At 45.4% G+C, this 22,446-nt stretch overlaps 1 protein-coding gene across 16 annotated transcripts in view; it reads right to left on the bottom strand.

Moving 5' to 3' along the window:
* The window catches only part of LOC121287879 (LIM and calponin homology domains-containing protein 1-like), a 518,147-nt gene that overhangs the window by 24,285 nt on the left and 471,416 nt on the right, over nt 1-22,446 (bottom strand). For 15 of the 16 annotated variants that reach the window (XM_041205922.1, XM_041206524.1, XM_041206013.1 and 12 more), the window contains 3 exons: nt 21,023-21,188; nt 3,236-3,322; nt 2,855-2,963 (listed from right to left, as the gene is read on the bottom strand). In XM_041205922.1, the coding sequence (XP_041061856.1) occupies nt 2,855-2,963; nt 3,236-3,322; nt 21,023-21,188 (362 nt within the window). The remainder of the gene's footprint in view (nt 1-2,854; nt 2,964-3,235; nt 3,323-21,022; nt 21,189-22,446) is intronic. The other variant, XM_041206441.1, reaches the window with a different exon arrangement.

The following is a 22,446-nucleotide window of genomic DNA, read 5'->3' as shown; positions in this document are numbered from 1 at the left end:
CCCCATTTTTTTTTAAAATGTTCGTGCTCGCCGCTTCCCTCTCCTGAACTGTCACTGTAAGTGAGAGCTCAGTAGAAGAGCAGCGAGGCAGGTAAAATACGTGGATTGTAACAGCCCCAGCTTGGCACTTTTGCACCATTAGGAATCGCACTTCCACAACATTGGAGCTCCGGCTTTGGATCGGATTTGGATCCTCAATGGGGGACTGCAGGTCCAGGAGAGGGAAGCAGCGAGAAGGTGACTTATGGAGTGGGGGGTTCAGTAAGAGGGTGGGTCGGAGAGCAGGAGGGACTACAACTCGGAGGTCGGGGAAGGGAGAGGCCGTAACCTGGAGGGTCGGGGAGAGGCCAAAACTTGGAGGTCAGTGACAGGGAGGATCTGCAGCGAGCAGGAGGTGCTGTAGGTAGAGGGTTACATTTTTCTCTTATATTTTTAAACTTATTTTATTTTAGAAGTTATTTCATTTACCAATGTAGGAACTTAGCAATGTAAAATATTTAAAATTAGCGGGTATAACGTTTTATTATTTTTTTCTGATAACTAAGGTCCTACAGAACCTAACTACAGTTTTAATTTGATTCCTATGGGAACCAATGTTTCACTTAAAGTTCTTTCACGTGAAGCCATGATTTTCAAGATCAGAACCACAACTTTAAGTGAGGACTTACAGCCAATGACACGGAGTCCTCCATCACCAACCCAGCTATGTGCTGTCCCATCGGTTCGCCAGATCCATCGGAAGTAGCGGCACAGTGGTATACGGTTGGGAGAGGTGGCACTCTGGACCACATGAAGCTTCATGGAATTATTTCAAACATGGCCAAGGAAACCGCCTGCTGATTATCACATACTGCCCTCCCTCTGCTGATGCCAGTGCAAAAGACATCTTCAGTCAGAAGTGCCAAGTGGATGATCCATCATGGACTCCTCCTGGGGTCCCCAGCATCATAGATTTCTGTTTTTGGTCAATTTGGTTCACCCCATGTGACATCAAGAAACCACTGAACACTGGATACAGCAAGGTTATAGGTCCTGACAACATTCCAGCTGTAGTCCAGAAGAATTGTGCTCCAGAGCTAGCCACACCCCCAAAAATGTTGTTTCAGTGCAGCATGGCGCCTACCTGACAAAGTGGAAAACTACCAAATATGTCCTGTCTGAAAAAAGCCAGAAAAATCAGTCCAATTACTACAATCAGTCATCAACAAAAAGATGAAAGGTGTCGCCGACTATGCTATCAAGTGGCACTTACTCAACAATAATGTTCAGTTTGGGTTCCAGTGGGGCCACCTCATTATAGCCTTGGTCCACACATGCACAAAAGAGCTGAACTCAAGGGGTGAGATGAGAATGACTGCCCTTGATTTAAGGCAGCATTTGACCAAGTATGGCATCAAGGAACCTTAATAAATTTGAGGTCAATGGGAATTAGGAGGAAAGCTAGCAAAAAGGAAGATGGTTGAGATTGTTGGAGGCCAATCATTGCAGCCCCAGAACATTGCGAGAGGAATTCTTCAGGGTAGTGTCCTAGGCCAAACCATCTTCAGCTGCTTCATCAATATCTTCCCTTCAACTTCAGGTCAGAAGCAGGGATGTTCGTTAATGATAGCACGATGTTCAGTATCATTTACAACTCCTCAGATACTGAAGCAGTTTATGCCCACGAGCAGCATGACCTGGACAATATTCACGCTTGGGCCATTAAGTGGCAAGTAACATTCACTCCACACAAGTGCCAGGCAATGACCATCTCCAACAAGAGAGAATCTAACCATCACCCCTTGACATTCAATGGCATTACCATCACTGAATTCCCCACTGTCAACATCCTGGTGGTTACCATAGACCAGAAACCGAACTGGACTAGCCATATAAATACCGTGGCTACAAGAGCAGGACAAAATCTGGGAATTCTGTGGACAGTAACTCACCTCCTGACTCCCCAAAGCCTGTCCATCATCTGCAAGGCATAAGTCAGGAGTGTGATGGAATACTCTCCACTTGCCACTCCACAGCATTCAAGAAGTTTGATACTATCCAGGACAAAGCAACCTGCTTGATTGGAACCCCACCCACAAACATTCATGTCCTCCACCACCAATGCACAGTGACAGTAATGTGTACCAAATATAAGATGCACTGCATCAACTCATCAAGTTTCCTTCAACAGCACTTTCCAAGCCCATGATCTCTACCACTTAGAAGGACAAGGACACAGACACATGGGAACCCAACACCTGCAAGTTCCCCTCCAAGCCACACAAGATCCAAACTTGGAAATACATTGCTGTTCCTCCACTGTCACTGGTTCAGAATCTGAAACTCCCTCCCTAGCAGCATTGTGGGTGTACCTGCACCACATGGCCTGCAGCAGTTTAAAAAGGTGGCTCACCACCACCTTCTGAAGAGGAAGTAGGAATCCTATCCCATGAACAAATAAAATAAAGGAGCATGCTTAATGGGCCAAAAGATCTTTTCTCTTTTTTTGAGATTACTAATTCCAGTCCAAGTCACTCACCATCCTGACTTGGAAATATCTCTCTGTTCCTTCACTGTCGCTGGGTCAAAATTCTCTAACAGCACTGTGGATGTACCTACACCACATGGACTGCAGCGGTTCAAGAAGGCAGCTCACCACCACCTTCTCAAGGGCATCTAGGGATAGGCAATAAATGCTGGCCCACCCAGCGAAGCCCACATCCCATAAATGAATTATAAAAATAATTTCTACAAATAATATTTTCATTCACAAGTATATTGCCCTGATCCCCATTTATGAAAATATCTGGTCATCATCAACATAGACAACAATCCAATTAACAGTACAGCTTCTTGAACTAGGGCACGGTCTCACCGTGAAACACTGAATATGGAAGTAAAGACTGAGTGTTTCGATGATCATGGCTGCGCCTTTTCCAAGAGGAAGCCCACATGTTGAGCACAACTTCTTCCCACTGACTGACCTACAAAACAAAGTAGAAAAACAATGATCAAAGCTACTTCTTCAAAGAATGAAACATGATAAGTACCTTTGTTGGTTTTAATCTGACACTTTACTAGAAAAATAACCATTAGATATACACCTGCCTCTCAATATCCTGAATCAGGATTAAACTAGTCTCAGCATTCCTTTGTTTATCTATATATTTTGGGTGGTACAATTGAGCTGTAGCGACACACTTTAATTGAGCAAAGGCTGTTTGGATGTGCCACTGATCCATTCTGTGATGCCCACCTGCTGGGTGACTGGAGCTGAAGAGGAGGAGATGAGTGTGGGAGAGGCAGAGATTGGCCTGACTGTAAACTTTCATGAGATCCGGACCTAGGAAAAGAACAAAGATTCCAAAATATTGACAATATGTATTTATACGAGATGAATAATTCAATTGGCTGAATATTTGGAGAAACTGGTAACAGATCACATTCAGTAAAATTCTTCAGATATCCTCATATAAATGGACACTATCTCCCACATTTGCTTAGCAATGTCTGGAGGCCCTCGTATATTACTTGCATGCCCGATTTAATGACAGTCCCAGTCCTGATAGAATGGTCACAAAGAACCCCTAGCCCTTGCCCCATGCCTCCTTGGAACTGTTAATGCGCAGTATAGTCAGCATGCATTACTGAGGTTGGAGGGATTCCTATCTTCCACTGTGTGAAGGTGGAGCATGGGGAATGGAATTAACTTGCAAGTTGGTGTGCACTGAAATGCTCAGCGCTGCCAGGTGGGGGTGGAAAGAGGACAGACGATGACGTTTCCTGAAAATCATTGGAAAATATAACTGATAAAAATGCTGCCCACAGAACTTTATTTTTGTTTTATTCCATCACAGAAATTTCATCCTGCCCTTGGGTAAGGTGTGATGAAAAAGCAAAGGCCGTCTGGCCGATTCGCCCATTCACCAACCATAAGGTTAGATGGGCAATGAAAAATCGGAGTCAATTGCGCCATTAATGGGCTTAATCGCCCTCTTAATTGTCAGCAGGTGCACTTTTCCCTTGCCCGCCAAACTAAATATCGTGCAGGGGCGCAATGCTGTCGAGACGCTCGCCCAATGTCTTCTCACCCAATTTTACCCACGATTGGGTCAGACACATTGCTAGCCCAGGATGTAAAATTCTACCCTCAAGTTTAAAATAAAGTAGGATCTGTACTTTTGATAAGGTTTGTTAAGTAGAGCCACGTAATATGAAGTTAATAGAAGTAAATCAAAGTAAAATAAAGTGAACATAAAAGAAATAAATTGAAGCCATGGCAGGATAACTCAGTCATGCGGAATGTGTGTCCTGTACTCTGTGGGAAGTCGTGGACGCTCCCGATGTTCCAGACAATGACATATGCAGGAAGTGTCACCAGCTGGCAAACTTTGAGCTCCGGGTTTCAGAGCTCGAGCGGCAGCTGGAGTCACTATGGCAGATTTTTATTTTTATTCATTCATGGGATGTGGGCTTCACTCGCTGGACCAGCATTTATTGCCCATCCCTAGTTGCCCTTGAGAAGGTGGTGGTGAGCTGCCTTCTTGAACTGCTGCATCATGTAGTGCAGATACACCCACAATACTGTTAGGAGGGGAGTTCCAGGATTTCAACCCAGCGACACTGAAGTAATGGCAATAAACTTCCAACTTAGGACAGCGAGTGACTTGGGAGGGAACTTCCAGGTGGTGGTGTTCCCATCTATCTGCTGCCCTTGAGCTTCTTGATGGTAGTGGTTGTGGGATTGGAAGGTGTTGCCTAAGGAGCTTTGGTGAATTCATGCAGTGCATCTTGTAGATGGTACACACTGCTGCTAGTGTGCGTCGGCGGCAGAGGGAATGAATGTTTGAGAATGTGGTGCCAATCAAGCGGGCTGCTTTGTTCTGCATGATGTTAAGCTTCTTGAGTGTTGTGGGAGTATTGTGGCTCATCCAGGCAAGTGGGAAGTATTCCATCACACTCCTGACTCGTGCCTTGTAGATGGTGGGCAGGCTTTGGGGAGTCAGGAGGCGAGCTACTCGTTGCAGGATTCCTAGCCTCTGATCTGCTCTTGTAGCCACAGTATTTTGTATGGATAGTCCAGCTCAGTTTTTGGTCAATGGTAGCCTCCAGGATATTGATAGTGGGGAATTTAGTGATGGTAATGCCACTGAACATCAAGGGACGATGTCACTTGTCAGCCCAAGCCTGGATATTGTCCAGATCTTGCTGCATTTGGACATGGACTGTGACAGAATCTGAGGATTCGCATATGGTGCTGAACATTGTGCAATCATCAGTGAATATCCCCATTTCTGACCTTATGATGGAAGGAAGGTCATTGATGAAGCAGCTGAAGATGGTTGGGCCGAGGACACTACCCTGAGGAACTCCTGCAATGATGTCCTGGAGCTGAGATGACTGACCAACAACCATCTTCCTTTGTGCTAGGTATGACTCCACCCAGCGGAGAGTTTTCCCCCTTAATCCTGTTGACTCCAGTTTTGCTGGGGCTTCTTGATGCCATACTCAGTCAAATGCTGCCTTGATGTCAAGGGCAGTCACTCTCACTTCACCTTGGGAGTTCAGCTCTTTTGTCCATGTTTGAACCAAGGCCGTAATGAGGTTAGGAGCTGATTGGCCCTGGCGGAACCCAAACTGGGCATCAGTCAGCAGGTTATAGCAAAGCAAGTGCTGCTTGATAGCCCTGTTGCTGGTCCTTTCCACTACTTTACTGATGATGGAGAGCAGACTGAGGGGGCGGTAATTGGCTGGGTTGAATTCATCCTGCTTTTTGTGTACAGAACATACCTGGGAAATTTTCCACATAGCCAGGTAGATGCCAGTGTTGTAGCTGTACTGGAACAGATTAGCTAGGGACACAGCAAGTTCTGGAGAACAAGTCTTCAGTACTATTGCTGGAATATTGTCAGGGTCCATAGACTTTGCAGCATCCAGAGCCTTCAGCCATTTCTTGATATCACATGGAATGAATCGAATTGGTTGAAGACTGGCATCTGTGATGCTGGAGACCTCCGGAGGAAGCTAAGATGGGTCTTCCGCTCGGCCCTTTTGGCTGAAGATTTTTGCAAATGCTTCAGCCTTACCTTTTGCACTGATGTGCTAGAGTACTCCATCTTTGAAATTGGGGGTATTTGTGCAGTCTCCTCCTCCAGTGAGTTGTTTAATTATCCACCAACATTCACGACTGGATGTGGCAGGACTGCAGAGTTTTGATCTGATCTGTTGGTTGTGGGACCGCTTAGCCCTGTCTATCAGTTGCTGCTTATGCTGTTTGGCACGCAAGTAGTCCTGTGTTATAGCTTCAACAGGTTGACACCTCATTTTTAGGAATGCCTGGTGCTGCTCCTGGCATGCCCTTCTGCACTCTTCATTGAACCAGGGTTGATTTCCTGGTTTGATGGTAATGGTAGAGTGGGGGATATGCCAGGCCATGAGGTTACAGATTGTGTTCGAGTACAATTCTGCTGCTGCTGATGGCCCACAGGACCTCATGGAAGCCCAGTCTTGAATTGCTGGACGTGTTCGAAATCTATCCCATTCAGCACAGTGATAGTGTCACACAACACAATATCCTCAATGTGAAGGTGGGACTTCAACTCCACAACAACTGTGCGGCAGTTACTTCTACCGATACTGTCATGGACAGATGCATCTGCAGCAGGCAGGTTGGTGAGGATGAGGTCAAATATGTTTTTTGCCTTTTGTTTGTTCCCTCACCACCTGCCACAGCTATGTCATTTAGGATTTAGCCAGCTCAGTCAGCAGTGGTGCTACTGAGCCACTCTTGGTGATGGGCATTGAAATCCCCTACCCATAGTACATTCTGTGCCCTTGCTACCCTCAGCGCTTCCTCCAAGTGGTGTTCAAAATGGAGGAGCACTGATTCATCAGCTGAGGGAGGATGATATGTGGTAATCAGCAGGAAGTTTCCTTACCCATGTTCGATCTGATGCCATAAGACTTCATGAGTCCAGAGTCAATGTTGAGCACTCCCAGGGCAACTCCCTCCTGACTGTAAACCACTGTACTGCACCACTGCTGGGCCTGTGCTGCCCATGGGACAGGACATACCTAGGGATGGTGATGGTGGTGTTTGGGACATTATCTATAAGGTATGATTCCGTGAGGACGACTGTGTCAGGCTGTTGCTTGACTAGTCTGTGAGACAACTCTCCCACTTTTGGCACTAGCCCCCAGATATTAGTTAGGAGGACTTAGCAGGGTCGACAGGGCTGCAATTGCCGTTGTCATTTCCGGTGCCTAGGTCAATGCCAGGTGGTCCGTCTGCTTTCATTCCTGTTTTGTGACTTTGTAACGGTTTGTTACAACTGAGGGGCTTGCTAGGCCATTTCTGAGGGCATTTAACCACATTACTGTGAGTCTGGAGTCACGTGTAGGCCAGACCAGGTAAGGACAACAGATTTCCTTCCCTAAAGGACATTAGTGAACTAGATGGGTTTTTACAACAATTGACAATGCTTTCATGATCATCATTAGACTTTTAATTCCAGATTTTTATTGAATTCAAATTCCACCATCTGCCGTGGTGGGATTCAAACCCAGGTCCCCAGAGAATTACCCAGGGTCTCTGGATTACTGGTCCAGTGACAATACCACTACACCATCACCCTCCACCCCCCCCCCCCGCCCCCCCTTATCCCCATGAGGCTGAGAGCTACATGGATAGCACATTCAGAGAGGTGGCCACACTGCAGCTCAGGAGCCTGGAGGTAGAAAGAGGATGAGTGACTGCCAGGCAGTCCAAGAAAACTAGGCAGATAATGCAGGAGTCCCCTGTGGTCCTGCTCACAAATCGGTTTTCCATTTTGGAAGCTGGTGAGGGCGCTGGTTCCTCGGAGGAGTGCAGTCGCAGCCAAGTTTGTGGCACCACGAGCAACTCAGCTGTACCGGAGGGGAGGAAGAAGAAAGGAAGAGCTATAGTGAATTGGGATTCGTTACTTTAGCCAACAGACAGGCATTTCTGTGGCCGTAGACATGACTCCAGGATGGTATGTTGCCTCCCTGGTGCCAGGGTCAAGGATATCACAGAGCGGCTGCAGGACGTTCTTCTAGGGGAGGGTGATCAGCCAGAGGTCCTGGTCTACATTGGTACAAATGACTTAAGTAGGAAATGGGATGAGGTCCTGAAAGCAGATTTTGGGGAGCAAGGAAGGAGATTGAAAAGCAGGACCTCTAAAGCAATAAACTCATGATTACTTCTATACTCACTTGCATGTGGGACTGGAAGTAGGAGAGTTGTGCGATTAAATGCATGGCTGGAAAGCTGGTGAAGGAGGGAGGGCATCAGATTTCTGAGGCATTGGGACCAGTTCTGGGGAAGATGGGATCTGTACAAGCTGGACAATCTACACCTGTAAAGGATTGGGATGAATATCCTTGCAAGGAGATTTGCTAGTGCTGTTGGTGGGGGGTTTAAACTAGTTTGTCAGGTAGATGGGAACCTGAGGGCAAAGTCAGAACAGGGAATGGGAGTTGAAGAATTAGTGAGTGACTCTGATAGACAGAAGCAGCGCAGACTAAAAAATATACAGCACAGGAATTTGGCAGTGTTAAAAGGTATATATGTAAATGCAAGGAGTGTAGCAAATAAAGCCGATGAGTTGAGGGCACACATAGACACATGGCAGCACAATAACATTGCTCTGATGAAAACTTGGTTTAAGGAGGGGCAAAAATGGCAGATCAACATCCCTGGATATAGAGTTTTCAGGCAGGATAGGGAGGGGGATAAAAAGGCGTGGGATGTAGCATTATTGATTAAAGAATCAATTATAGCTGTGAGGAGGGATGATATGAGATGAATCAAATGAGGCCATATGGCTTGAGCTCAGAAATGAAAAAGGGGCAGTCATACTGCTGGGAGTGCACTATTGACCCCCCCCGAATAGTGGAAGGAAGTTAGAAGAGCAAATATGTAGACAGATTTCTGAATGCAAAAACAATAGGGTAGTAATAGTTGGGGACTTAAACTACCCTAATATCAATTGGGATACGAACAGTGCGAACGACACAATAGGTGTAAAATTTTTGGATTGCATTCAAGAGAACTTTTTTAGCCAGCACTTAACAAGCTCAATGAGAAAGGATGGAATTCTCGATTTTGTCTTAGGAAATGAAGCTGGGTAAGTGGATGAAGTAGCAGTGGTGAACCAATTTTGGAGATAGTGATCATAATACAGTTAGATTTAGCATCATTATGGAAAAGGACAAAGATGGAACAGGAGTGAAGGTTCAAAATTGGGGAAAAACAAATTTTATGAAGCTTAGAGGTGACCTGGTGGGAGTGAACTAGATACAGCTATTAGACGGGAAAACTGTGTCAAATTGGTGGGAGGCATTCAAAAGCGAGAACTTAAAAACAAAAAAAAAGCAATCACATTGCTGGGAGTGTACTAAAGGCCCCCAAACAGGGAGAGAAGAGCAGATATGTAGGCAAATTACAGAGAAGTGTAAAAATAATAGGGTACTAATAGTGGGGGATTTCAACTTCTCCTACATTAACTAGGTTAGTCATAGTGTGATAGGTTCAGAGGGAGCGTAATTCTTAAAATGCAGCCAGGAAAGCTTTTTAAGCCAGTACATAGAAGGTCCTCCAAGAGAGGGGGTGGTGTTGGACTTAACTTTAGGGAATGAAGCTGGCCAAGTGGTAGAGGTATCAGTGGGGCAGCATTTTGCAGATAGTGATCATAACTCCATTAGATTCAAGGTTGTTATGGAAAAGGACAAGGAGGCCAAAAATCAGAGTTCTAAGTTGGGGGGAGGCCGATTTTAATAAGATCAGATATGATTTGGCCAGAGTGGACTGGGAGCAGCTACTTTTAGGTAAATCTGCGTCAGAGCAGTGGGAATCATCCAAGAAGGAAATAGGGAGAGTACACGGCCAACATATTCCAGTAAAGATAAAGGGAGGGACCAACAAATCCAGAGAACCCTGGATGTCGAGGGCTATACAGGATTGGATAAGGAGAAAAAGGGAGGCTTATGGCAGATACTGAGGGCTCAAAACAGCGGAAGCCATAGGGTATAGAATGTGTAGGGGGGAACTTAAAAAGGAAATTAGGAGAGCAAAAAGGGGGCATGAAAAAACACTGGCAGGTAAAATAAAGGAAAATCCAAAGTTATTTTACAAGTACATGAAGAGTAAGAGGATAACTAGGGAAAGAGTAGGGCCCATTAAAGACCATAGTGGTATTTGTGTGTGGAGCTGGAAGATGTAGGTAGGGTTCTAAATGAATACTTTATGTTGGTGTCCACAAGTGAGAGGGACGACGTGGGTATGGAAATCAGGCAGGAGGACTATGGTATAATTAAATAAATTAGCATAAAAAGGGAAGAGGTTCTAAGTGGTCTGGCAGGCTTAAAAGTAGATAAATCTCCAGGCCCCGATGAAATGTATCCCAGGCAGTTGAGTGAAGCAAGGAAGGAGATAGCAGGGGCGCTGGCAATAATTTTCAATACCTCTCTAGCCACAGGAGAGATGCCAGAGGACTGGAGGACAGCCAATGTGGTACCGTTGTTCAAGAAAGGAGGAAAGGATAAACCAGGGAACTACAGGCCAGTCAGTCTAGCCTCAGTGATGGGGAAACTATTGGAAGCAATTCTGAGGGACAGAGTTAATCTAGACTTGAAGAGGCAGGGATTAGTCATGGACAGTCAGCATGGTTTTGTTACGGGGAGGTCATGTCTGATCAATTTGATTGAATTTTTCAAAGGGGGTGATCAGGTGTGTGGATGAGGGCAATGCATTTGACATAGTCTACTTGGACTTCAGCAAGGCTTTTGATAAGATCCCGCATGGGAGACTGATAACGAAGGCAAGAGCCCATGGAATCCAAGGCAATTTGGCAAATTGGATCCAGAATTGGCTGAGTGGCAGGAAGTAGAAGGTGATGGTCGAGGGGTGCTTTTGTGACTGGATATCTGTGTCTAGTGGGGTTCCACAGGGAATAGTGTTGGGTCCTTTACTGTTTGTGGTATACATAAACTTGAACGTAGGAGGGTTGATCAGTAAGTTCGCGGATGACACGAAAATTGGTGGGGTGGTAAACAGTGAGGAGGATAGCCTTAGATTACAGGAGGATATAGGCAGGCTGATCAGTGGCAAATGGAATTTAATCCGGATAAGTGTGAGGTGATGCACTTTGGCAGGACAAACAAGACCGGGAATACAGGATGAATGGCAGGACCCTGGGAAGTACTGAGGATCAGAGGGACCTTGGTGTGCATGTCTACCGGTCCCTTAAGGTAACACCCAAAGATGTTTTACCAGTACATTGACAGCAAGGGAGTAACTAAGGAAAGGGTAAGGCCTATCAGGGATGTACATGGTAACTTGTGCGGTGATGCTGAAGATGTAGGGGCAGGGTTCTCAATGAGTACTTTGTCTCCGTCTTCATTGAGGAGAGGGACGATGTAAACATTCTAGTTAATGAGGAGGAGTGTGAAATATTAGATATAATAAGCATAGTGAGAGAGGAAGTACTGGAGCGACTGACATCCTTGAAGGTGGATAAGTCACCAGGGATGGATGGATTGTATCCCAGGCTGTTAAAGGAAGCCAGGGAGGAAATAGTGGATGCCATGAGGATTATTTCCCAATCCTCACTAGATACAGGATTGGAAGTCTGCAAATGTTGTACCATTATTTGAGAAGGATGCAAGGAATAGGTCAAAATTATAGACTGGTCAGTGTGACTTCAGTAGTGGGCAAATTATTGGAATCAATTTTGAGAGACAGGATAAACTGACACTTAGAAAGGTACAGATTGATCAGAGATAATCAGCATGGTTTTGTTCAGGGAAGATCATGTCTTGCTAACTTAATAGAATTTTTTGAGGAAATAACAAGGAGGATTAATGGTGGTAGTGCAGTGGATGTTGTCTACATGGATTTTAGTAAGGCATTTGACAAGGTCCCACATGGCAGACTGGTCAGAAAAGTAAGATCCCATGGGCTACAGGGGAAGGTCACAAGATGGATCCAAAATTAGCTCAGTGACAGGAAATAAAGGGTAATGGTCAATGGATGTTTTTGCGAATGGAAAACCGTTTCTAGTTGCGTTTCACAGGGCTCAGCGTTGGGGCCCTTGCTGTTTGATGTAGATATTAATATTTTGGACATAAATATGGGAGGCACGATTGGGAATGCAGATGACACAAAAATTGGCTGTTCACTTGATATTGAAGAGGATAGTTGTCATCTCCAGAATTATATCAATGGTTTGGTTAAGTGGGCAGAAAAGTGGCAAATGGAATTCAATCTGGAAAAGTGTGAGGTAATGCATTTGGGGAGGGCAGACAAAGCAAGAGGATACTCAAAAAATGGGAGGATTTTGAGAGGGTTTGAGGAAGTGAGAGACCTTGGAGTGCATGTCCACAGGTCCCTGAAGGCGGCAGGGCAGGTAGATAAGGTGGTAAAAAAGCATATGGAATGCTTTCCTTTATTCAACAAGATAGTGAATACAAAAGCAGGGATGTAATGCTGGAACTAGACCACAGCTGGAATTTTGTGTACAGTTCTGGTCACCAGATTGCAGGAAGGACATAATTGCTCTGGAGGGAGTACAGAGGAGATTTACAAGAATGCTGCCAGGGCTTAAAAATTGCAGCTATGAGGAAAGATTGGATCGGCTAGGGTTGTTTCCCTAAGAACAGAGGAGGCTGAGGGGTGACCTAACTGATGTGTACAAAATTATGAGGGGCCTAGATAGGGTAGACAGGGAAGACCTGTTTCCCCTAGCTGAGGGGTCAATTACCAGGGGGCATAGATTTAAGGTGATTGGTAGAAGGATTAGAGGGGATATGAGGAAAAACTTTTTCACCCAGAGATGGTGGGCATCTGAAATTCACTGTCTAAACTGGTGGTTGAGGCTGAAATGCTCAACTCATTTAAAAGGTATCTGGATCTGCATCTGAAGCACTGTAACCTGCAAGGCTACAGACCAGGTGCTGGAAAGTGGGATTAAAATGAGCTGCGAGTCTCTTTTTCATCTTTTTCTGGCCGGCACAGACATGATGGGCTGAATGGTCTCTTTCTGCGCCGTAAATTTTTTATGGTTCTATAAAGCCTTCGGCAACTGTTCAGTGGAAAGGGACAACATTATTGAATTCTCAGTGGTGTGGCGTGCACTGAATTGGTATGAATAACTGCAGCATGGGTTACCAGCCAGCACAGATTCTTCATGAGCCAGGGATGAAACATGTGTATAATAAGCTCGATGTACATTGGTCCAGATTTTGCAGTAGTAATGACAGCAAAACTGTCAGTGTTCACAATCATTGATGAAAGAAAGAGAAAGATTTGCATTTATATTGCACTTTTCATATCCACCGGACTTCTCAGTGTTTTACAGCCAATGAAGTACTTTTGAAGTGTAGTTACTGCTGTAATATGGAAAATTCAGCAGCTTACTTGCGCACAGAAAACTGCCACCAATAGCAAAGTGATAATGACCAGATAAACTGTTTTGCGTAATGTTGATTGAGGGATAAAAATGAGCCAGGACACTAGAGGTAATTTCCCCATTCTTGTTTGAAACAGTGCCATGGGATTCTTTATGTTTACCTAGAGGCAAGACAGAATCTTGCTTTAACCTTTCATTTAAAAGGTAGCACCTCTGACAATGCAGCACTCTCTTAGTACTGCACTGGAGTGACAGCCTAGATTTTTGAATCTAGAAGCTTGTAACTCAGAAGCAAGCATGCTGCCTCAGAGCCACATCTGACACACATCCTCTAAACCTGAAAACGACCTCTGGAATCAACACATGTGCAGTTAAACACAGAGATCCAAACATTGCTGCCAGTGTTTCTATGCTTCTACGTAGGGTACGCTCTTGAAATTCTCACATGCTGCAACCAAGTACAAATCACTGGACTGATGGGAACTTGCCCATTTAGAGCTGAATAAGAGTCATTCGGATTCGAAATGCTAATTCTCTCTCTCCACAGATGCTGTCAGACTTGCTCAGGTTTTCCAGCATTTTGTTATTATTTCAGATTTCCAGCATCTGCAGTATTTTGCTTTTGCCCTTTTGTGATATCGGTCACATTCTAAAAACCCTTGGAAATGTTGTTGAAAGAAGTGTAACTGAGTTTTTAATGGTGCACTAAATCCATAACTACTGCTTAAAAACCTTTCTGGCCCTGGTAACTAATATATTTATGGAATGTTGGGCAGAATTTTCTACTCTGGAGACTAAGTGCAGTGGCGGGCAAGATTAGTGGTGAGTTTCTCACATCCAATTTTCTGCTTGACACCTGATTAATTATATATAGGTGAGAATCTTGCTGAATCACATGGTGTGGAGGTCACTGATTCGTTCGCCTGCGTCACCTCATGGGGTCGAAGTTCCTGGCACCATATTTAAACACCACCTGAACCACACACATTCACTCTCTGCAACCCAGCTGTGTGGTTGAAAGTTCTGGAAATTTTCCAGTTTCAATTTTAAACTGCATCATAACTTTGGGGTCTCAACTTGGTGGTGCTGCATTTCTACTTTGAGACCATGTTTGACCTCCCCCTGTCAGAGTTTGGGTCCCCCCTGATCTTCCTGGAGCCTCACGATGTGCAGGTAGACTTCCCTCCAGCGATTCTCCAGCCTCCCCCAGTAACCCTGGATCCCAATGTCATTGTAATGGATATTCCTGCCCTCCCCCATGCCCCTGTGGATCTCACTCCTCCCCATCTTCAGGCTGTGCACAAGGTCACATACAGAGGAGAACCACCCCCCCTCCCTTCCCCCCAACAAAACTAGGAGCTTTGCATACCCCGCCTCTCCCTCCTTTATTATGTTTTCCTCATTTGCAGGCTGCAGTTGCCTCCCCTGACCATGATCATCCCAGCACTAAGCTAGTGAACCCCATTTCCATCGGCTGTGAGACTATGACCATGCCCTGTAGAACAAGCTGTGCCTGACCCCCAGTGAGCATGCAGGCTTTGCTCAACCCTGGAGTGGGACTATAATGTGCGTGTCATGCATAGCCTTGTAGCATGGCCCACAGAGCCCCAGGACTGCCTTTAATTTCTCACCCCGACCTCTTGGCATCAGTCCAGGGACTATGACTGTCTTTCACTCAGTTCTCCGTCCTCTTAATGAATGACCATAACTGACTGTTTCCCTTCCCCCTGCCACTCCATGAATCTCTAACCCTTCCTTCTTGTGTCATACTAACCGCCCCCCTCTCCTTTCGTACTTTAAAGTCTGTGTGCATCCCCTCCCCTTCATGTAAATCAAATTCCATCTACTCCCTTCTATGTCTGCTGTTCTACTGCTCCAAGTCAGCCTCCAGCTTCCCCACCCCCAATTTTCTTTCTGTCTGCCATCGTCTTCACCCCTCTCAAACCCTCCACAATTCCCTTCACCCTCATGTCTCTGCCATCGTTGTCCCCATCCTACCAAGCCTCCTTGATCCTCATGATTGTCATTTTCCCACCCCACCCCGGTCACCATGCTGGTCTCTGTTTTAAAGTGAAGCCCTGTCTGACACTCACAGCACACAATGCTGTCCTGTCGGAGTAGTACAGCAGCCATGGTGAGCAACCCAGGTCAACACCTGAGGCAACCACATGCACAGTCCATTGGGGCGGTGGTGGCATAGTGGTATTATCACTGGACTGGTAATCCAGAGACCCAGGATAATGCTCTGAGGACCAGGGTTTGAATCCCATCATGTCCAATGGTGGAATTCGAAATCAATCAATAAAAAAATTAAAAGTCTGCTGATGACCTTAAAACCATTGTCAATTGTTATAAAAACCCATCTAGTTCACTAGTGTCCTTTAGGGAAGGAAATCTGCTGTCCTTACCTGGTCTGGCCTACGTGTGACTCCAGACCCACAGCAATGTGGTTTACTCTCAAATGCCCCCTGAACAAGGGCAATTAGGGATGGGCAATAAATGCTGGCCCAGCCAACGACACCAACATCCCATGAACAAATAAAAAAAAGCAGCCAAGGCAGCCATGGTGAGCAGCCCCACCGTGAACACTCACCAGTGTGGGCTAACACTGGCATCGCTGAGGAACTGGAGCAGCGCTCTTGCATGTAGGCTTTGAATTTTGCACTCACTTCAGTCACAAGTGAAATGACTTGCACAAAAGATTAATTCAGAAGCTGAAATATCATGAACAAACTTTAAAAGGCATTTTGTAAGTGGCATGCAGCTGTGTGCCACTTACATCTAGTTGAGATTTAGACCAGTCCAAATTGGAGGCAGAACGTGATTCCAGTGAGTTACATTTTCAGTGAGTAAGCATTCCATGCAAATGCATTCCCGAAACGGATCAGCATGAAAGTCAACCTGCCATGAAAGCAGCAAATGGAAAACTCCGACTTGTTTTTCTACTGGCGGGATTCCGACTTTTGGCCTCATGGCAAATTTTCTGCCCGATAGATTTTTCTATTATGATAAAAAGTTCATATTTTTAAAATGCCTTATAAAGTTTGTTCATGATATTTCAGCTTCTGCCTGAATCCTATGTGCATGTCCCAATCATTTGTTTCGTTCTCTGTAAAATTTGACCTGAAGGTTATCAGTGCATTTTGCTTCCTGGTATGCAGTGTGTGAGAATACTTCAATGTGATAGGCTGCTTACCCTGTTTGATGACATCACTGTTGCTAGATGCCTGGAAATCGCTGCACTTGATGCCAGGATCAAACTGATGTCAATAGGGAAAATCTACCACACAGAGTCCGCTAGATTGTCGTGGGCAACATTTATCAAGATCAGCGACAAGTGACGTTGCTCTGCTACTGACTACAAAATCCAGGCGAATATGTCTGAATGTACACGTAGGTACCTTGCAACCGCAACAACTTGTACTTAGGTTGCACCTTTAACAAAATAAAATGTGAAGTGTGGTGAAGATAACAAACCAGGAAATGGAAGCCGAGGGATTGGATGGTGACCAAGGGCGAGATCAAAGAGGGATGTTTTGAGAAGGTCTCGTGATATAGGTAGAAAGGTAGCAAGATGGAGGGCTGAAGGGATAAAGTTCCAGAATTTGGGACCAAAACAGCAGAAAATATAGCAGCTGAAACTGAAGTGGAGATGCATGGGAGGTCAGAAATGGAAGAGTGGATACACATATAATCAATGAGCTGAATGAGGTTGCAGAAATATAGGAACAGGAGTAGGCTATTGGGCCTCATTCAGCATGTTCCATAGAAAGCAATGAACAAAGTCATATAGGGATTTGTATATGCAAATGGGAGGAAGTGGTAGCAGTGGCACAGCGGTATTGTCACTGGACTAGTAATCCAGAGACCCAGGGTTTGAATTCTACCACGTCAGATGGTGGAATTTGAAATCAATCAATACAAATCTGGAATTAAAAGCCTAATGACCACAAAACCATTGTTGATTGTTGTAAAAACCCCATCTGGTCTGCTAATGTCCTTCAGGAAAGGAAATCTGGCATCCTTAATTAGTCTGGCCCACATATGACTCCAGACCCACAGCAATGTGGTTGACTCTTAAATGCCCTCTGAAATGGCTGGGGAAGCCATTCAGTTGAATCAAACTACTGAAAAGTCTAAAAGGAATGAAACCCAAGCATCGATTTAGGCACCAGAAACGACAACGGCACAGTCAGCCCTGTCAATCATGCAAAGTCTCCCTTACTGAGTACTAAAATTGGGAGAGGTGTCTCACAGGCAAATCAAGCAACAGCCTGACACAATCATCCGCACACATCCATACCATACAGATAATGTTCCAGACACCATCATCACCATCCCTGAGTATGTCCTGTCCCACCGACAGGACAAACCCAGCAGAGGTGTCGGCATAGTGGTATACAGTCAGGAGGGAATTGCCCTGGGAGCCCTCAACATCAACTCCGGACCTCATGACGTCTCCTGGCATCAGGCCAAACATGGGCAAGGAAACCTCCTGCTGATTACAATGTACAGCCCTCCCTCAGCTGAAGAATCAGTGCTCCTTCATGTTGAACACCACTTGGAGGAAGCACTATGGTGGCAAGGACGCAGAATGTACTCTGGATGGGGGACTTCAATGGCCATCACCAAGACTGGCTCAGTAGCATCACTACTGACTGAGCTGGCTGAGTCCTAAAGGGCATAGCTGCTAGACTGGGTCTGCAGCAGTTGGTGAGGGAACCAACAAGAGGAAAAAACATACTTGACCTCATTCCTCACCAATCTGCCTGTTGTAGATGCATCTGTCCATGACAGTATTGGTAGGAGTAACCACCGCACAGTCCTTGTGGAGATGAAGTCCCAGTGTCGCATTGAGGATACCCTCCATCGTGTTGTGCGGAACTACCACCGTGCTAAATGGGAAAGATTTCAAACAGATGTAGCAACTCAAAACTGGGCATCCACGAGGCATCCATCAATAACAACAGAATTGTACTCAACCACAGTCTGTAACCTGATGGCCGGGCATGCCTCCCACTCTACCGTTACCACAGAGCCAGGGAATCAATTATGGTTTAATGAAGAGTTCAGGAGGGCATGCCAGGAGCAGCACCAGGCATACCTAAAAATGAGGTGTCAGCCTGAAGCTAAACACAGCTCTACTTGCATGCCAAACAGCATAAGTAGCAAATGTAAGACAGAGCTAAGCGATCCCACAACCAACGGATAAGATCTAAGCTCTGCAGTCCTGCCACATCCAGTCGTGAAGTGGTGGTGGCCAATTAAACAACTCACTGGAGGAGGCGGCTCCATAAATATCCCCATCCTCAATAATGGGGGAGCCCAGCACATCAGCGCAAAAGGTAAGGCTGAAGCATTCGCACCAAACTTCAGCCAGAAGTGCTGAGTGGATGATCTATCTTGGTCTCCTCTGGAGGTCCCCAGCATCACAGATGCCAGATTTCAGCCAATTCGATTCACTCCATGTGATACTAAGAAATGGCTGAAGGCACTGGATACTGCAAAAGCTATGGGCTCTGACAATATTCCGGTAATAGTACTGAAGACTTTGCTCCAGAGCTTGCCGCACCCCTAGCCAAGCTGTCCCATTGCAGCTACAAAACTGGCATCTACCCGGCAATGTAGAAAATTGCCCAATTATGTTCTCTACACAAAAAAAAGGACAAATCCAACCCAGCCAATTACCACCCGATCTGTCTACTCTCGTTCATCAGTAAAGTGATGGAAGGAGTCATCAACAGTGCTATCAAGTAGCACTTGATTAGCAATAATCTGTTCACTGATGCCCAGTTTGGGTTCCGCTAGGGTCACTCAGCTCCTGACCTCATTACATCCTTGGTTCAAACATGAAAAAGGAGCTGGACTCCTGAGGTGAGAGTGGCTGCCCTTGACATCAAGGCCACATTTGACTGAGTGTGGTATCAAGGACCCCTAAGAAAACTGGAGTCAATGGGAATCAGGGGGAAAAGTCTCCACTGGTTGGAGTCATACCTAGCACAAATGAAGATGGTTGTGGGTGTTGGAGGTCTATCGTTGTTCCAGAACATCACTGCAGGAGTTCCACAGGGTAGTGTCCTAGACAACCATCTTCAGCTGCTTCATCAATGATCTTCCTTTTATTGTAAAAGGTCAGAAGTGGGGATGTTCGCTGATGATTTCCCAATGTTCAGCACCATTCACGACGGCTCAGATATTGAAAGAGTCCATTTTCAAGTGCAGCAATACCTGGACAATATCCAGGCTTGGGCTGACAAGGGACAAGTAACATTCACGCCACACCATGCAATGACCATTTCCAACAAGAGAGAAACTAACCATCACCCCTTGTCCATTCAATGGCATTACCATTACTGAATCCCCCACTATCAACATCCGGGGGGGGGGGGGGTGGTTACCATTGACCAGAAACTTAACTGGAGTAACCATATAAATACTGTGGCTACAAGAGAGGTCTGAGGCTAGGAATCCTGCGATGAGTAACTCACCTCCTGACCCCCCAAAGCCTGTCCACCATTTACATGGCACAAGTCAGGAGTATGATGTAAATACTCTCCACTTGCCTGAACAAGTGCAGCTCCAACAATACCCAAGAAGCTTGGCACCATCCTGTACAAAGCAGTTCTGCTTGACTGTCACCCCATCCACAAACATTCACTACCTCCGCCACCAACGCACAGTGGCAGCAGTGTTTGCTATCTACAAGATGCACTACAGAAACTCACCAAGCCTCCTTAGATAGCACTTTCCAAACCCATGACCACTACCATCTAGAAGAACAAGGGCAGCAGATACATGGGAACACCACCGCCTGGAAGTTGCCCCCCAAGCCACTGACCATCCTGACTTGGAAATATATTGCCCTTACTTCACTGTCTCTGGGTCAAAATCCTGGAACTCCCTTCCTAACAGCACTGTGGGTGTAGCTGCACTACATGGACTGCAGTGGTTCAAGAAGGCAGCTCACCACCATCTTCTCAAGGGGTATTAGGGATGGGCAATAAATGTTGACCTAGCTAGCGATGTTTACATCCCAGGAATGAATATGTTAAAAAAAAGCAGCAGTGTTTTGGAATTGTTATACAAGTGGGTAGTTAAGGACATAGATATCAGCAGGATTTAGTTAAGGTTGGGAAGTTGGTGGCAGAGTTTTGTAAAGGCTGAGTTGAACAAATTCCTTGCTCATTCAGAATTGATAGAAGACTGGCTCGTGGTGGCTGAGGACTGAAGAACAGTGGTAGAAAGGTCAAGTTGGGTGTCATTAGTAAATGTGTGAATGATGATCCAATGCCTGTGAATATAGCAGCAAGACTGCGCAAGGAAGAGAAGATGGTCAAAGACAGATTCTTTGGGCAAACTTGATAATTAATCTGAAATTAATTTTTTTACTTCCATTTGCACAAACCCCACACAACTGCAGTTTCTGAGCCTGAAGCATCAGCAGATTTGTATGTCATCATTAAGGGGCACATTAATATTCAATGTATAATGGAAATTCAAAGCTTCCCAGCTAGAAAGCACAAGATATACTGCCAGACAAATGTGGTACAAGGTTCACAATGTCAAATATAAATTGCAGTTCAGGAAAAATCTGGCAAAACAATTTGACTACTAACCATTTCTTTCTGTCCATCATATTGGACTGAAGAGACCAGCTTCTGTCCAGAGACCCAGTCTTCGGTACATCCTGAACCCCCTGTTGTTGCTTTCTTTGAACTTCGAGGAATGAAGGAAATTCCTGCGTATTCCAAGATCTGCCTGCAATTACTGGGGATCCTGCAGCTGAAATCAACATAAAAAAAGTGTATGTTTTAAATATATGAGAGCCCCATGAATTAATTGGCAACAGAATACTGCCATTCATTTCTGAAGCTACAAAATGATTTCATCTCAATTTAGTGAAACTGCTGGTTTCGGCACTAAAGGAACCAGGAAACAAAAAAAAAATGAAAGGTATCCAAACCCAACAACTTCCAGTTGATCCATGCTGATCGCCATTTTAGGTAGGGAGATGGTGTGGGAACCTTTGGGTGCTGGCAGCAGGCAGGGTAGGCAGATTGTAACCTTAGACAGCATGTAACAATGATTAGGCACCCCATCTGCCATTTTGGACCTCAAAGGTCCTACTAATTCTCTCACTTAAAACAGGCAGTTGAACATATATTTCACTGCATGAAGGACCCCTCCACCAGGGCTTTCCAAGGCGATCGCCATGCCACTTTCAGATGAGATGCTTTTGACTTTCATTTGCTGCTGCAGCGTTAGTGGAAGTATTATATATTGTAGTACTGCTAGAGTTGACAGAAATGACTTTCGTCAGACGGGAGTGGCACTAGGCCTGTGGGAGGAGTGATCCAAAAGATCTCCAAGCAGAAAACGTACTCTCCGTTACGGTTGCAAGAGTTGCATGCCTCTTTAAAATGAGATAGATGGATTTTTGTTAACCTAAGGTATTAAGGGATGAGAGGCAAAGGAGAATATATGGACTTAGGTCACAAATCAGCCATGATCTCATTAAATGGCAGAACAGGCTCAGATCTATTTCTTGTCCTGTGTTCTTGGGCTTCAGTATAACTTGGAGAAGGAACATAGGCAGCAGCGAGGACAATAAGATGCTTAACTCACCTTAGGACTTCAGACAGCATTTCCCTTACCTCCATCTCACACAGGAGCACTGTGTGCGGTGGCTACGAGTCACCAAGGAGTTGGTCACTGAACTGTGCCATCTCCTTGAACTTGAAGTTTGTGTGCTACCTACATTGCGTCCATTGGATGGGGAGGGGGAGGTAAATCATGCATCATGATCCCAGGTTTGCTAACAGGCCTTATGAATTTGTAGCCCAATGTGTTGGGCTAAGCCCATGTGGGACTTATTTGCTCCCACAATGTCCAGGTTTTAGCTGTAAAGCTACCAGCATGCCTTTCATTGAAGGTAGAATACTCTATTACTGTGTGTACAATTGCCCAAGTGAAACATCAACAATTTGAACAGGAAAGTTTCAGAGCAGTCAGGAATGGTTATTGAGCAGTGCTAGAGCCC

This window comes from Carcharodon carcharias, chromosome 1, assembly GCF_017639515.1.
Source record: "Carcharodon carcharias isolate sCarCar2 chromosome 1, sCarCar2.pri, whole genome shotgun sequence".
Taxonomy (NCBI): domain Eukaryota; kingdom Metazoa; phylum Chordata; class Chondrichthyes; order Lamniformes; family Lamnidae; genus Carcharodon; species Carcharodon carcharias.
This window is presented reverse-complemented; position numbering and strand designations above follow the sequence as displayed.